Consider the following 15,545-nt stretch of genomic DNA (forward strand, 5'->3'; position numbering starts at 1 on the left):
TCTCTGGTGGCTACAGTTTAGCCTATTATCATGAGGGCTACATTATCACATACAATTTTTATTTCTTTCTACAGGCTACCATTGGTTTAAAAAAAAAAATTATATCTTCTTACTTAAAATTTTGATGTTATTTCCGTATATATTAAGTCAGACACTAACCTCTCCTCTCAATTGCTTAACCCTATGTCTGACAATGCCATTTAGCCCCTGGAGAGCATGCACTGAGCCATGCCCTAGTACAGTAGTCCATTCTTGTCACAATTTCAACCGAGAGACAAATATCAAGAGCTGTATTTTCTGTTTTCATAAATACTATTATAATATTAATTTGATTTGTGAACCTAGAACAGTTTTTAGATATGTCACTACGAGTCGGAATCTACTCGACGGCACTGGGTGGTGGCGGGTATTTACTCATTTAATCAGTAATATAATTTCATATATAATACTCAGTCCTAATGCATTTTGCAATTTTTTTTTTTTTTTAATGATCACAAGTTGTCACTGATACAGTTCTAAAGTATGTGTAAAAGATTCACATTTAAATTGGGTATTCTACGCTGGACTTCAGGAAGAGTAATGCCATCTTTACAGGCACTACGCTGAAAAGTAAGTTAGTTTAGGGGCCTCAGCACCGCAATTAAAATGTCATTGAATCAATATTTATAGACTGAGTATTGTGTATTTTTATATGTTGTACTTAATTGAGCCTGTTTTTTGCAGAGGTTTTTTTTTTTTAATGTTATGAAATGCTTTTATTGTGGATTTCCTTTGGCTAAAAGGGATTTGCCAATAAACAGCAGGGTCTACTCACGTTTATCTTGTTCTGTTTCTACTCCTTCACTTTCTGTGTCACTTGGCAAGATCCATGGTTGATGAACTACTTGCAGTTGCTTTAAGGATTCATCCTGCCAAAGAATAAAATTATTTTAGATGAAAATCTAGATTGATATTGTAAACATACAATATCTCCATGAACGGTATATTTAAAACCTGTAGTAAGAATATTCCCACAACATAAAAGATCTCCAAGTTTAAATTATTTTTTGTATCATTGACATGGCACAAACTCTGGACTCATTTTATTTTTATGTTCTGTTAATAAGATTTAGAGTCTTAATAAGAGGAAATATCTATGTTCCTTCTTGAATTAATATTTTTATGGAAACTCTGGCACTCATTCTTGGAAATGCAATGATGAAAAATTCAATATAAAATTGCACAAAATGTTCCTCCTTGCCATGAAGGTTTCAAATTCTCTTTAATGAGAATAAAGCTTAGAAGGATTTAGAGGGCATCTTCCATTTTACCCTTCAGTACTACTTTTCTGCCTCCTTCCTCTTCTTACTTCCTTATTTTTGTTAAGCTATCTCTCATAGGCTTCCTTATTTCTCTCTGCCTTCTGTCACTAGCCTGAAGCAGATCCTCATCACCCCTCTTTCTGACACAGCCATCCATGAAATCTGCCAGAGCCCCTGAGTGGTACAAACACTTAATATGCTTGCCTCTTAACTGAAAGGTTGGAGGTTTGAGTCTGTCTAGAGGTGCCTCAGAAGAAAGGCCTAGTGATCTACTTCTGAAATATCAGTTATCAAAAACCATAAGGGTCACTGTTTTACTTTGAAACACATGGGGTCACCACGAGTTGGGATCAATCTGACAGTGACTAGTTAATGGTTCCCGATTATGAAGTCTTTCAGGATCAAGTTTCCTCCCTCTCTAATTCTCCCCACTGGTTCCCTACCAGAGTGAGCTTTACCCAAAATCCTTGAGTAGTTCTCTCATTATTCCCAGGATAAAATCTAAATTCAAGGGGCTTCATGATTCATACAGGTCTGGCCTGAAAGGGAGCCTCATTCCCATTCACATCCTACCTTGACCAACACTTCTACTCCAACTATAAATAATAGGCAGCCCCTCGATTTTTGTCATACTCTCTGATATCATCAATATATTTCCACATGTTTAAAGTTTTTTCCTTGAATGCTTTCTATATATTTATCTGTCTCACACATTTCTACTTCTCTTCCAAGGCTCAAGTGTCACCTCTACTGGAAGCTTTCCCTCATGCTACAAGGCAGAGTCAATCACTTATTCTTTTATATCACTACTATAGCAATATAAAAATTACTAAATAGTAATTTGAAGGTAAAAGACTACAGCTCTCACTAGCAGTTACATATGAACATAAAACAAAAATCCTTACAACTGGACCAATAAACAATATCACGATAGAGGCAAAGAAATTGAAGTAGTCAGGGATTTCATTCTTAGATCAGTAATCAATGCCCTCAGAAGCAGCAGCTGAGAAATCAAACAATGTATTTTATTAGGCAAATCTGCCGCAAAGGATCTTTTTAAAGTGTTAAAAAGCAAAGATGTCGCTTTGATGATTAAGGTGCACGTGATCCAAGCCATGATCTTTTTTATCACTTCATATGCATATGAAAGCCTGAAAATAAAAAAGGAAAACAGAAGAACTGACACACTGGAATTGTGGTGTTGGCAAAGAATATTGAATATACTGTGGACTGCCAGAAGAACAAACAAATCTGTCCTGGAGGAAGTACAGCCAGAATCCTCCTTAGAAGCAAAGATGGAGAAACCTCGTCTCTCTTACTTTGGACACAACATCAGGAGTGCCAATTGCTAGAGAAGGACATCATGCTTGGTAAAGGAAAGGATCAGCAAAAAAGAATTAGCTCAGGCAAGGCCAAGATGGTGGAGTAGTCAGATGCTTCCAGTGAACCCTCTTACAACAAAGACCCGAAAAAAACAAGTAAAACAATTATATTTTTGACAAGCTAGGAGCACTGAACATCAAAGGCAGAGTCAGAAAGTGGACTGAGTGGTGGGGGAGGGAGAGATGGTTCAGAAGTGGAGAGGAGTTGCCACACCTGAATCACCAGGAAACCTCAGGCACCATTCCCGGAAGCAACTGTGGCAGGCTGGTAGTTGCGTTCTGGCCAGAGTTTCCTCAGTGAGAAACAGCCAGTTGCACAGCCTACTCACACTCTGAAACCAGAGAAGAACAGCACTCTCGGCAAAAGCTAAGTATTTGCGCATATTTTACCGTTCCTCTAGCCCCAGCTTCAGTGGCTGTTGATTTCTCTGGGCCTGAGATGGGTCCTGCTGCATGCTCTGAGCCATTCTCTCGGCCTCAGAGAAGAAATAAATTCACAACTGGGGAAAAGGTAATCTGTCAGCTCTACTAACCGGGGGAGCTCAGGACAAAAGTGGCTCCTGTCCAGGCATAAACAGTTGGTGGACTTTCAATACCTTTCCCCTCTGCTTGGACCTGTATGGGTCTGTTTCAGGAGAATAGGCCCCTGTCGGCAGACTGCAACTGCTTCAGCTGTGCATTGGAGAGGTGAGTGTTTGATGTATGATACCACTTTCCCTATTAAACAGGGTCCTCACCTATCCATATCAGGGGCTAAGGACTGGTGGCTCCACTCCGGTCACCCAGTCACCCATGACAGGGGTCCAAGGATAAATGGTATCTCCCAGAACTTACAACTTAAAGTATTGGGTGCCCATGGTCTGTCTGCAGAACCCACTGACCTGTGCGCTCTAGGAACAGGGACATGCTTTCTCACAGACACTCGGGGGGTGGCTGTCAGCCCTCTGCCTTCTGCAGAGCGTGACCCCCTGCTGCAACCAGATACAAGTACCTACATCAATCACCTCTGCCCCTCTAAGACTCTAGGACAGAGCCTGTACCACACACTTGATAATCAACTACCTGGGCACCTGAGCTGAATCCATACAAGAAAAGTAAATGGACTCCTGGCCTCGTATACCTGGTAACAGCTCTAGCCATCTGGTGACAGGATGTTAGAGCTTCAAACGTGGAAACAGTCATGCTAGCTCACTCAAGCAACCTATTTGGACATAGGAAAACAAAACAAAGCAAGAAGCTAGAATAGAGTAAGCAAACAAAATTAATTAATACAATAACTTATAGATGGCTTGGAGACAACAGTGAATATCAAATCACAAAGAGAAACAGCCACGATCGCTTCAACAAGCTCTCAAAACAAAGAATCAAGAGATCTTCTGGATGAAGGTGCCTTCCTGGAATTACTGGATGTAGAATACAAAAGATTAATATACAGAACTCTTCAAGACATCAGGAATGAGATCGGGAAGGAGATCAGGCAATACACAGAAGAAACCAAGGAACACACAGATAAAGCAGTTGAAGAAATTAAAAAGGTTATTCAAGAACATAATGAAAAATTTAATAAGCTGTGAGAATCCATAGAGAGAAAGCAATCAGAAATTCAGAAGATTAACAATAAAATTACAGAATTAGACAACTCAGTGGAAAGTCAGAGGAGCAGAATAGAGCAAGCGGAAGGCAGAATTGGGGACCGTGAAGGTAAAGCACTTGGCACCAATATATTTGAAGAAAAATCAGACAAAAGAAGTAAAAAAAATAAAGAAACCCTAAGAATCATGTGGGACTCTATCAAGAGAAATAATCTATGAATGATTGGAGTACCAGAACAGGGAGGGATAACAGAAAATACAGACAGAATTATTGAAGATTTGTTGGCAGAAAACTTCCCTGATACTGTGAAAGATGAGAAGATATCTATCCAAGATGCTCATCGAACTCCACATAAGGTAGATCTTAAAAGAAAGTCACCAGGACATATTATAATCAAACTTGCCAAAACCAAAGACAAAGAGAGAATTTTAAGAGCAGCTAGGGATAAAGGAAAAGTCACCTACAAAGGAAAGTCAATAAGAATAAGCTCAGACTACTCAGCAGAAACCATGCAGGCAAGAAGACAGTGGGATGAATTATATAAAGCATTGAAGGAAAAAAATTGCCTGCCAAGAATCATATATCCAGCAAAACTGTCTCTCAAATATGAAGGTGAAATTTGGACATTTCCAGATAAGCAGGAGTTTAGGGAATTTGTAAAAACCAAACCCAAACTATAAGAAATACTAAAGGGAGTTCTCTGGTTAGAAAACCAATAATATCAGATATCAACCCAAGACTAGAACAGTGGACAGAGCAATCAGATGTCAACCCAGACAGGGAAATCACAAAAATAAATCAATATAAAAAAAAATGTTCCAAACAGGGAAACAGCGATGTCATTATGTAAAAGAGGACAACATTACAATAAAGAAGGATTAAGAAATGTAGTCATAGATTTTTCATATGGAGAGGAAGACAAGGTAATATAAAGAAATAAAAGTTATGTTTCAACTTAGAAAAATAGGGATAAATATTAAGGTAACCACAAAGGAGACTAACAATCCTACTCATCAAAATAAAAGACAAAAATAGAGATTCAGCAGAAACAAAATCAACAACAACAAATAAGAGGAAAAGACAAGTATATAAACTACTTGGCACAAAAAATTAAGTGGGAAAAAAGAAGCTGTCAATGACACACAAAGACATCAAAATGACAGCACTAAACTCATACCTATCTGTAATTATGCCGAGTGTAAACAGACTAAATGCACCATAGACCGACAGAAAGTGGCAGAATGGAATAAAAGACATGATCCGCCTATATGCTGCCTACAAGAGGCACACCTTAGACTTAGAGACACAAACAAACTAAAACTCAAAGGATGGGAAAAAATATATCAAGCAAACAACAATCAAAAAGGGCAGGAGTGGCAATACTAATTTCTGACAAAATAGACTTTAAAGTTAAATCCACCACAAAAGATAAGGAAGGATACTATATAATGATTAAAGGGACAACATACCAGGTGGATATAACCATATTAAATATTTATGCACCCAATGACCAGGCTCCAAGATACATAAAACAAACTCTAACAGCATTCAAAAAAGAATTAGTTCCTCAGTGAGATAGACTGACACAGTGGCTGCAGTGATAGGCTCAAACATAGCAATGATTGAAGGATGGCACAGGACCAGGTCATTTAGTTCTGCTATTATACATATAAGATTGCTACAAATTGTAGCTGACTCGATGGCTCCGAACAGCAACAATGATCTTTTCAAATCTTTCTGCCTCAGAAATAATGTGGAAGGTCCTGGAATGCATTTCTAGTACCTAGTACACAAAATAGGGACTTACACTGTAAAAAACAGTGTAGTAGATAAAAAAGAAAGAGGAGGAGGGAGGGTAGAAAGGGAAAAGGGAGGAAGAATAGGTCTCCTTTAGAATAAAATAGGTGAAAATTTTAAAAATTATATATAGATATAATTTTTCTAAGTTTTTATCTATTTTATTCTAAAGGAATATATATAATTTCTTGAACCATGACTCAGGAAAAAATTTTCAAACATATTTTAGAAATTATTAGTCTTACATAAAATCAGTATAACCCATCCTTTCACTCTTTTGACCTCTGTCAGAATCACTCATCATCTTCTCCCCCCTTTCAATGATCTTTTCTTCCAACTTGAGATTTTTTTTTTTTGGCTTTATTTTGTTTCAGACAAATACTTAATAGGATAAAAATAAAGGTCCATGAAACCTGACCTCTAAGAAACGTGACATCACTAAATATTAAATATCTTGGAACAATTCCTGTATAAGAGAAACATCCTATCTTTCATCCCTTGATTGTCATGTTCATTTCCAGTTTAGAGTTTCAAAAAAGCATAATTTTCCAGTAGTTCAGGGACAGGGGTTGAGAGTAAATAGGTGAAATGCAGGGGATATTTTAGAGTAGCGAAACTATTCTCTATGAATACAAGGCAGTAAGCATTTGTCGGAACTTACAGCACAAACAGTAACCTTAATGTCTTCAAATTAAAAAATAATTTAGGAGATTAGGGGAATTTCAGGATTGAGTGCAAAATGTGAAAAAATAATCTATGTGGATTGCCCATACATGAAACAATCTCACAAAAATGAGTGACGGAATAGGTACTGACCTAAGTAACTTTGGAAATAATTGAGTCTACAAGAGAAAAGGCAAAGAGAAACTGCACATGAGGCTGTACTCTAATAGATAAATCCATGGGAACATAGATTAACATTTCTGAAACCACTATACAGGCACTGCCTAAGTTATGAGCAAGATCCTTTCTTGTGTCTTTAGGAATCTGTAGGTAAATCAGAACATGTGCATATGTTTTTTAGTTAGCCTTACTTTGAATGCCAGAAAGGAAACCCTGGTGGCTAGTGGTTAAGAGCTACAGCTGCTAACCAAAAGGTCGGCAGTTTGAATCCACCAGGTGCTCCTTGGAAACTCTATGAGGCACTTTTACTGTGCCCTGTAGGGTTGCTATGAGTCGGAATCAACTTGACAGCAATGCGTTTGGTTTTTTGGTTTGAGTGCCAAAAAGGCTTGAAGCCTTTTCAATTATTTATAAGCCGCACGTGCAGCAAGTGAACGTGATTGTGATGCCGAATTTGTTGTGAGTAGGGGTTGGTTCAATCTTTTCAAAGTGAGGGCAAACTTACATAACGTTAAAGGGCAAGTAGGAGTTGCCCATAAGTCAGACATTCATAAACTGGCATTGAATAATGAAATAAATGAGTGGCACATGGTGGGAGGCAAGTGTTTCCCTACTGAAATGGGAGCTTATAAGATAAGCAAGGCAAAGAGGCTGAATGGTCCATGTGGTAATGGATTAGGGCTGGAGACATCACTATGAACTCAGGTGTAGCTTAATATATAGAGAGATGTTTATACATAGCAATATTTATAGATACGTGTATACACACAGTTTCCTATACACACGTCGCCCTGCTCTGGCAGCTGGGAAGGCCTAGAAGCACCCTGCACAGATCATGGTCTCTAATATCATTTTGCAATGAAAGGAACCAGGGCTCCTTAGAGAAACTGATTCTAGGACTGTGGCAGGAAATATACAAGATGAGCCAGAAAGTAAGAAACTGATCCCAAAAAATAGAAATGAATGAGGGTATGTCATGGGGATAAGGGAGCCAACTGAAAGGGCTCCCGATGGCAAGAGCAAGAGCAATTCGAGCAATGAAATAAATAAATAAACGACTACTGGATTATTAACCAAAGCATAAAAATAAATATAAGTCTATACTGATAAAAAAATAAACAGTGGAATAAATAAATGAGGGAGAATAGATAAGTCTCCCATGCAGAAAATCTTCAAATAATTTGAGTATATACTCCATTTTTGAGGGGGAACATAGCTCTGTACTCCTCTTTGGATTTTCTTCCAAAGAGTACAATATGGAAAGGGAGAAAAGAGCTAGCTTCACAGTGGAGAAACCTGATAAACACTACCTCAAGTCAGGTGATCTAGGTTAAACATCAACAGCTGTAAGTCATATTGTTAATATTATCCTTGATATGATGCGATGAAAATAGCACTGGAAGCACTTTACCTCTGTGGCCTTCCTCCTAAAAATACATTATCCCAGTCTAATTATGAGAAAAATATCAGACAAATCCCAATCGAGCACCATTCTACAAAATGCCTGACCTGTACTCTTCAAAACTGCTGAGGTCATCAAAGCCAAGGGAAGTCTGAGAAACTATCACAACCAAGTGAATCCTAAGAAGACACTGCCAACTAAACACAACATGGTATCTTGGATGGGATCTTGGAACCGAAAAAGGATGTTAGGGAAAAGTTGAGCAAATCTGAATGAAGTATGGACTTTGGCTACTAATAAGCTATCTATAAGGTATCTATATTGGTTTGTTAATTGTGACAAATGTACCATACGAATACAAGGTATTAATAATAGCTGAAACTGGTTGTGGAGTAGACAGGAATTTCTTTGTACTACCTTTGCAATAATTCTGTAAGTCAAAAGCTGTTCTAAAAAAGAAGTTTGTTTTAAAAGCTGAAATTGAGCAAAACAAAATTTAAAAACATTTTTGTTTTTAAAATAAAGTCACAATTTGAAGCCTTTTTAGCACGAGCAACTCTTGAAAATTGTCTGATAATCTGAGGGAAAAGCAGCCCTGGTGGAACAATGGTAAAGCACTCAACTGTTAACCAAAAGGTTGGCTTTCGAACCCACCCAGTGGTTCCGCTGGAGAAAGATTTGGTGATCTGCTCCCATAAAGATTACAGAAAAGAAAACCCAATGGGACAGTTCTACTCAGTCATGAGGTCACTATGGTCAGAGGTGACTTGACAGCAACCAACAACGATGACAATCTGATTAAAACTTAAATTCCTATCATATGAGCGATAGGCTCTGTAGTGAAGAGTTTACCCCCAGGGTCAGATGGCATCCTTTTTAATATGGGGTATGTCACTTCCTCTCTTGGGATGGAATGAAGGGGTAAGAGGGCACTGAATTAGATGATCTGTAGTATTTACTCCAGAGTCTCTGGGTGGTGCAAATGATTAACTCACTTGGCTGCTAACCAAAAGGTGCCTCATAAGAAAGGCCTGGTGATCTACTTCTGAAAAATCAGAAAATTAGAGATATTCAGTCTTGGAATTTATAATTTAGGTATAAACTGGCACTTACTTTTAGGATTTAATTCGATTATTTTCAATTTCATAAGTTATTGGATTTGGCTTCTCAAGGCTATATCAAAGAAGCAACATAAATGTGAAAAGCCTTAGATCTGAAATTCCAGAAGGGCAGAGAGGACAGCAACAGTAAAAATTCAAATATTCCATGTACCCAAGAGGGAAATAACATTCCTGCAGTCGTTCAAAATTAGAACACGCAGTCTCTGATATTTAAAGAAGACATAAGAAAAACGGTCTTTTTGGTTTTCTAAGGTAAAATCAAATGGTTGAAACTCTTCACTGAAAACAGAAAAGTTTAGTGTCCATTAAAAAAAAAAGTTTTTAGTTAAAAAAAAATCAATTTTTTAGCTTTTGGGCCCAAATACTAAAATCTGTTTTCAGAAGAAAAGATGTCAGCTATATGATCTTTCTTTTCACAATAAAAAAAAAAAAAATTGAGAAATACTACTGATTGTTCTCTGGCTTTAAATTTTTTACTCCAGAATAGATAAGTAGCTTTCAACTCTTCTTTATCGTAAGTTACAGAAAGCACAAAATGGAACGTCAGCTGGTTAAGATCTGTAGGTTGGGAGGAACTTTAAAACGGTGAGTTATTGAAATCATAAAGATAGTACAAATGTTACTATTAGTAAATTATTCAAAGGTTTTACTTTTGGTGTGCCCTTGAATAGAGTTAGTAATATAATGCACCGGTTTGCTTTACCAGGCCAACAGGCAGTTCTACGTATGCCCAAAGCTCAGCCCATCAGACTACATATAATTCTTTTTGATGGGGTCAAGGAGCTAAACTCTTACCATTTTTAAAAGAGCTGACATGTTCCTCTTTGCCAAATTATTCACATTTCGTTCTACATGTCCTTTAAACTACGCTCAAGCTAGTACAAACTTTCACAATCCCAAGAGCAAGTTGCTTTGGGTTGCTTTTAGAAGAAATGCCATTCATCCTTTTTCTAAAACGCTTTTACCATAAGTAAAGGCAAATGCCTAGGGAATAAGAGTGGTGAGAAATAGTGACATGTATCACATGGAAAACAGTTGCTAGCCCTGAATCAACATATCATTCTATCTGCTAACAGAATAAGTGCCTTATAAACTTCAGCAGTATTGTTATTTCACATGGATAGGTTATTTTTGGATTCTCTAAATCCAATCAATCAGTGATTTATGTCATGCGTGGCCATGAAAGTTTACTATTTTTAGAAGAAGAAAATTTTCCTCAGCTCAAATTTCCACCATTGGATACTTTAACTCTGATTCAACTGAGTATTTCTATTTCTTTGGTGTAAATATGGAAAAAATGCACAAAATATTCATTTCCATCTTTTGTTTTACATTGATAACCATAACAAAAAAGCAAACCAACCCATTCCCATTAAGTCAAGTCCAACTCCCAGTGACCCTACAGTTACTAGGAGACCTGCCCCATAGGGTTTCAAAGGCTGCAAATCTTTACAGAAGCCGACTGCTACATCTTTCTCCCACTGAGCGGCTGGTGGGTTCGAACTGCTGATCTTTCAGTTAGCTGCTTTGCAACCACTATGCCACCAGGATTCCTTTCTATAATCACACCAAAAAAAAAAAAAACCACTCAAACCCACCGTCAACAAGTCAGTTCTGACTCATAGTGACCCCACAGGGTTCCCAAGGCTGTAAATTTCTACAGAAACAGACTGCCACATCTTTCTCCCATGGAGCTGCCAGTGGTTTTGAATCACCAATTTTCCGTTGGCAGTTGATCCTTTAACTGCTGCGCCATCACCATCATAGGATCCCTATGAATTAAGAATCCCTGAAGCATCGTGCTTCATATAAAGCAAAATAAAATTACTCACCTCTCCAGACATATTTAATAGACCATTTTTTTTTTTTTACTGTTGTAAAGATACAGGTGACACAACATTTGCCCAATTCAATGGTTTTCACTTGTACAATTCAATGAAGCCCATTACACCAATTGTGCTGTGCAACCATCACCAACATCCACTGCTGTATTTTCCAGCCCCATAGACAGAAACTCAGTGCCAGCTAAACAAAGATTCCAGTTTCCATCCCCTCCAGCCCCCGATAACCACTGCTAAACTCCCATCTCTATACATTTACCTGAGAGATCGCTTCTACCTAACAGATCACTTCTACTGAGAAATAACCATACACTTCCCTTAAAACGAATATATAATTTACCTACTTAAATTAATAAAGTCTGGAAATAACTTTTTTACAATGAAATTAGAAAAACATGATAGATTGGGAAAAAAATTACAAAGGAAATGCAAGCTGCTTAAATAAAATTTCCATGACAAATACGCTGAACCACACTATGCATTGGGATTGCACTTTATCTTATTCGGTGGCTTGTCTCTTCAAGGAAATTGTGGGGCAAAATTGTGAAAGACTTTGAAAATAAAGTTAAATAAATCTTTGACATGTATCTATTTTATATCTGTATGAAAGTCATGACTATACACATACATATATTTAGAAGTATTCTTTAACAACATGTCTCTATTCTTAATGAATGTGACAAAAATCAGACTTTCTTGAAAAAAAAATCCTTTCTTTTTTCCTAAGTTAGTAAAACTATGTTAGTAAATTCATAGTTCCTACATTGGTAAAACCCTAGTGGCATAGTGGTTAAGTGCTACTGCTGCTAACCAAAAGACTGGCACTTCAAATCCACCAGGTGCTCCTTGGAAACTCTATGGGGCAGTTCTACTCTGTCCTATAGGGTCCGTATGAGTCGGAATCAACTCAACAGCAGTGGGTTTGGTTCAGTTTTGGTTTTAAGTTAGTAAAACTGTTATTAAGTTAAAAGTTATTGCAATTTTTGAGAGGGGGCCAAGATGGCAGACTAGGTGGACACTACTGCGGATCCCTCTTGCAACAAAGACTCGGAAAAACAATTGAATCGATCACATACATAACAATCAACGAACCCTGAACAACAAACACAGATTTAGAGACAGAGAACAAACAAATACGGGGAGGCAGCGATTGTTCTCAGAGCCTGGAGCTAGCTTACCAGTCAGCGGATTTTCTGGAAAGACTAGTTTCCCAGTGATGGCTCGGAGACAGCAGTCCATATCAAACCACATAAAGAAACAGACCATGACAGCTTTTCCAATCCCCCAAACAAAAGAATCAAAATCTTTCCCAAATGAAGATACAATCCTGGAATTATCAGATAAAAAAAAACTAATTTACAGAATGCTTCAAGACATCACAAACGAAATAAGGCAAACTGCAGAAAAAGCCAAGGAACACACTGATAAAACTGTTGAAGAACTCAAAAAGATTATTCAAGAACATAGTGGAAAAATTAATAAGTTGCAAGAATCCATAGAGAGACAGCATGTAGAAATCCAAAAGATTAACAATAAAATTACAGAATTAGACAATGCAATAGGAAGTCAGAGGAGCAGACTCGAGCAATTAGAACGCAGACTGGGACATCTGGAGGACCAGGGAATCAACACCAACATAGCTGAAAAAAAATCAGATCAAAGAATTTAAAAAAATGAAGATACCCTAAGAATCACGTGGGACTCTATCAAGAAGGATAACTTGCGGGTGATTGGAGTCCCAGAACAGGGAGGGGGGACAGAAAACACAGAGAAAATAGTTGAAGAACTCCTGACACAAAACTTCCCTGATATCATGAAAGACGAAAGGATATCTATCCAAGATGCTCGTTGAACCCCACTTAAGATTGATCTAAAAAGAAAAACACCAAAGACATATTATCATCAAACTCGCCAAAACCAAAGATAAACAGAGAATTTTAAAAGCAGCCAGGGAGAAAAGAAAGGTTTCCTTCAAGCGAGAATCTATAAGTTCAGACTACTCAGCAGAAACCATGCAGGCAAGAAGGGAATGGGACGACATATACAGAGCACTGAAGGAGAAAAACTGCCAGCCAAGGACCATATATCCAGCAAAACTCTCTCTGAAATATGAAGGTGAAATTAAGATATTTACAGATAAACACAAGTTTAGAGAATTTGCAAAAACCAAACCAAAGCTACAAGAAATACTAAAGGATATTGTTTGGTCAGAAAACCAATAATATCAGATACCAGCACAACACAAGGTCACAAAACAGTACGTCCTGATATCAACTCAAATAGGGAAATCACAAAAACAAACAAATTACGATTAATTAAAAAAATAATAATAATACACATAACAGGGAATCATGGAAGTCAATAGGTAAAAGATCACAATAATCAAAAAGAGGGAATAAATACAGGAGGCATTGAACTGCCATATGGAGAGTGATACAAGGCGATATAGAACGATACAAGTTAGGTTTTTACTTAGAAAAATAGGGGTAAATAATAAGGTAACCACAAAAATGTATAACAACTCTATAACTCAAGATAAAAGCCAAGAAAAACGTAACGACTCAACTAACATAAAGTCAAACACTACGAAAATGAGGATCTCACAATTTACTAAGAAAAACGTCTCAACACAAAAAAGTGTGTGGAAAAATGCAGTTGCCAACAACACACATGAAAAGGCATCAAAATGACAACACTAAAAACTTATTTATCTATAATTACGCTGAATGTAAATGGACTAAATGCACCAATAAAGAGACAGACAGTCACGGACTGGATAAAGAAACACGATCCATCTATATGCTGCCTACAAGAGACACACCTTAGACTTAGAGACACAAACAAACTAAAACTCAAAGGATGGAAAAAAGTATATCAAGCAAACAATAAGCAAAAAAGAAGAGGAGTAGCAATATTAATTTCTGACAAAATAGACTTTAGACTTAAATCCACCACAAAGGATAAAGGACACTATATAATGATAAAAGGGACAATTGATCAGGAAGACATAACCATATTAAATATTTATGCACCCAATGACAGGGCGGCAAGATACATAAATCAAATTTTAACAGAATTGAAAAGTGAGATAGACACCTCCACAATTATAGTAGGAGACTTCAACACACCACTTTCGGAGAAGGACAGGACATCCAGTAAGAAGCTCAATAGAGATACGGAAGACCTACTTACAACAATCAACCAACTTGACCTCACTGACTTATACAGAACTCTCCACCCAACTGCTGCAAAGTATACTTTTTTTTCTAGCGCACATGGAACATTCTCTAGAATAGACCACATATTAGGTCATAAAACAAACCTCTGCAGAGTCCAAAACATCGAAATATTACAAAGCATCTTCTCAGACCACAAGGCAATAAAACTAGAAATCAATAACAGAAAAACTAGGGAAAAGAAATCAAATACTTGGAAACTGAACAATACCCTCCTGAAAAAAGACTGGGTTATAGAAGACATCAAGGAGGGAATAAGGAAATTCATAGAAAGCAACGAGAATGAAAATACTTCCTATCAAAACCTCTGGGACACAGCAAAAGCAGTGCTCAGAGGCCAATTTATATCGATAAATGCACACATACAAAAAGAAGAAAGAGCCAAAAGCAGAGAACTGTCCTTACAACTTGAACAAATAGAAAGTGAGCAACAAAAGAACCCATCAGGCACCAGCAGAAAACAAATAATAAAAATTAGAGCTGAACTAAATGAATTAGAGAACAGAAAAACAATTGAAAGAATTAACAAAGCCAAAAGCTGGTTCTTTGAAAAAATTAACAAAATTGATAAACCATTGGCTAGACTGACTAAAGAAATACAGGAAAGGAAACAAATTACCCGAATAAGAAACGAGAAGGACCACATCAAAACAGAACCAAATGAAATTAAAAGAATCGTTTCAGATTACTACGAAAAATTGTACTCTAACAAATTTGAAAACCTAGAAGAAATGGATGAATTCCTGGAAAAACACTACCTACCTAAACTAACACATTCAGAAGTAGAACAACTAAATAGACCCATAACAAAAAAAGAGATTGAAACGGTAATCAAAAAACTTCCAACAAAAAAAGCCCTGGCCCGGACGGCTTCACTGCAGAGTTCTACCAAACTTTCAGAGAAGAGTTAACACCACTACTACTAAAGGTATTTCAAAGCATAGAAAATGACAGAATACTACCCAACTCATTCTATGAAGCCACCATCTCCCTGATACCAAAACCAGGTAAAGACATTACAAAAAAAGA

General features: G+C 37.2%; 1 protein-coding gene across 1 annotated transcript in view; it reads right to left on the reverse strand.

The window, feature by feature from the left end:
• Nucleotides 1–15,545, reverse strand: part of C15H8orf34 (chromosome 15 C8orf34 homolog) — a 520,738-nt gene that overhangs the window by 33,197 nt on the left and 471,996 nt on the right. Inside the window, 1 exon segment of the mRNA XM_049853855.1 lies at nucleotides 815–908. Within this exon segment, the coding sequence (XP_049709812.1) occupies nucleotides 815–908 (94 nt within the window).

This window comes from Elephas maximus, chromosome 15, assembly GCF_024166365.1.
Source record: "Elephas maximus indicus isolate mEleMax1 chromosome 15, mEleMax1 primary haplotype, whole genome shotgun sequence".
NCBI classification, from domain to species: domain Eukaryota; kingdom Metazoa; phylum Chordata; class Mammalia; order Proboscidea; family Elephantidae; genus Elephas; species Elephas maximus.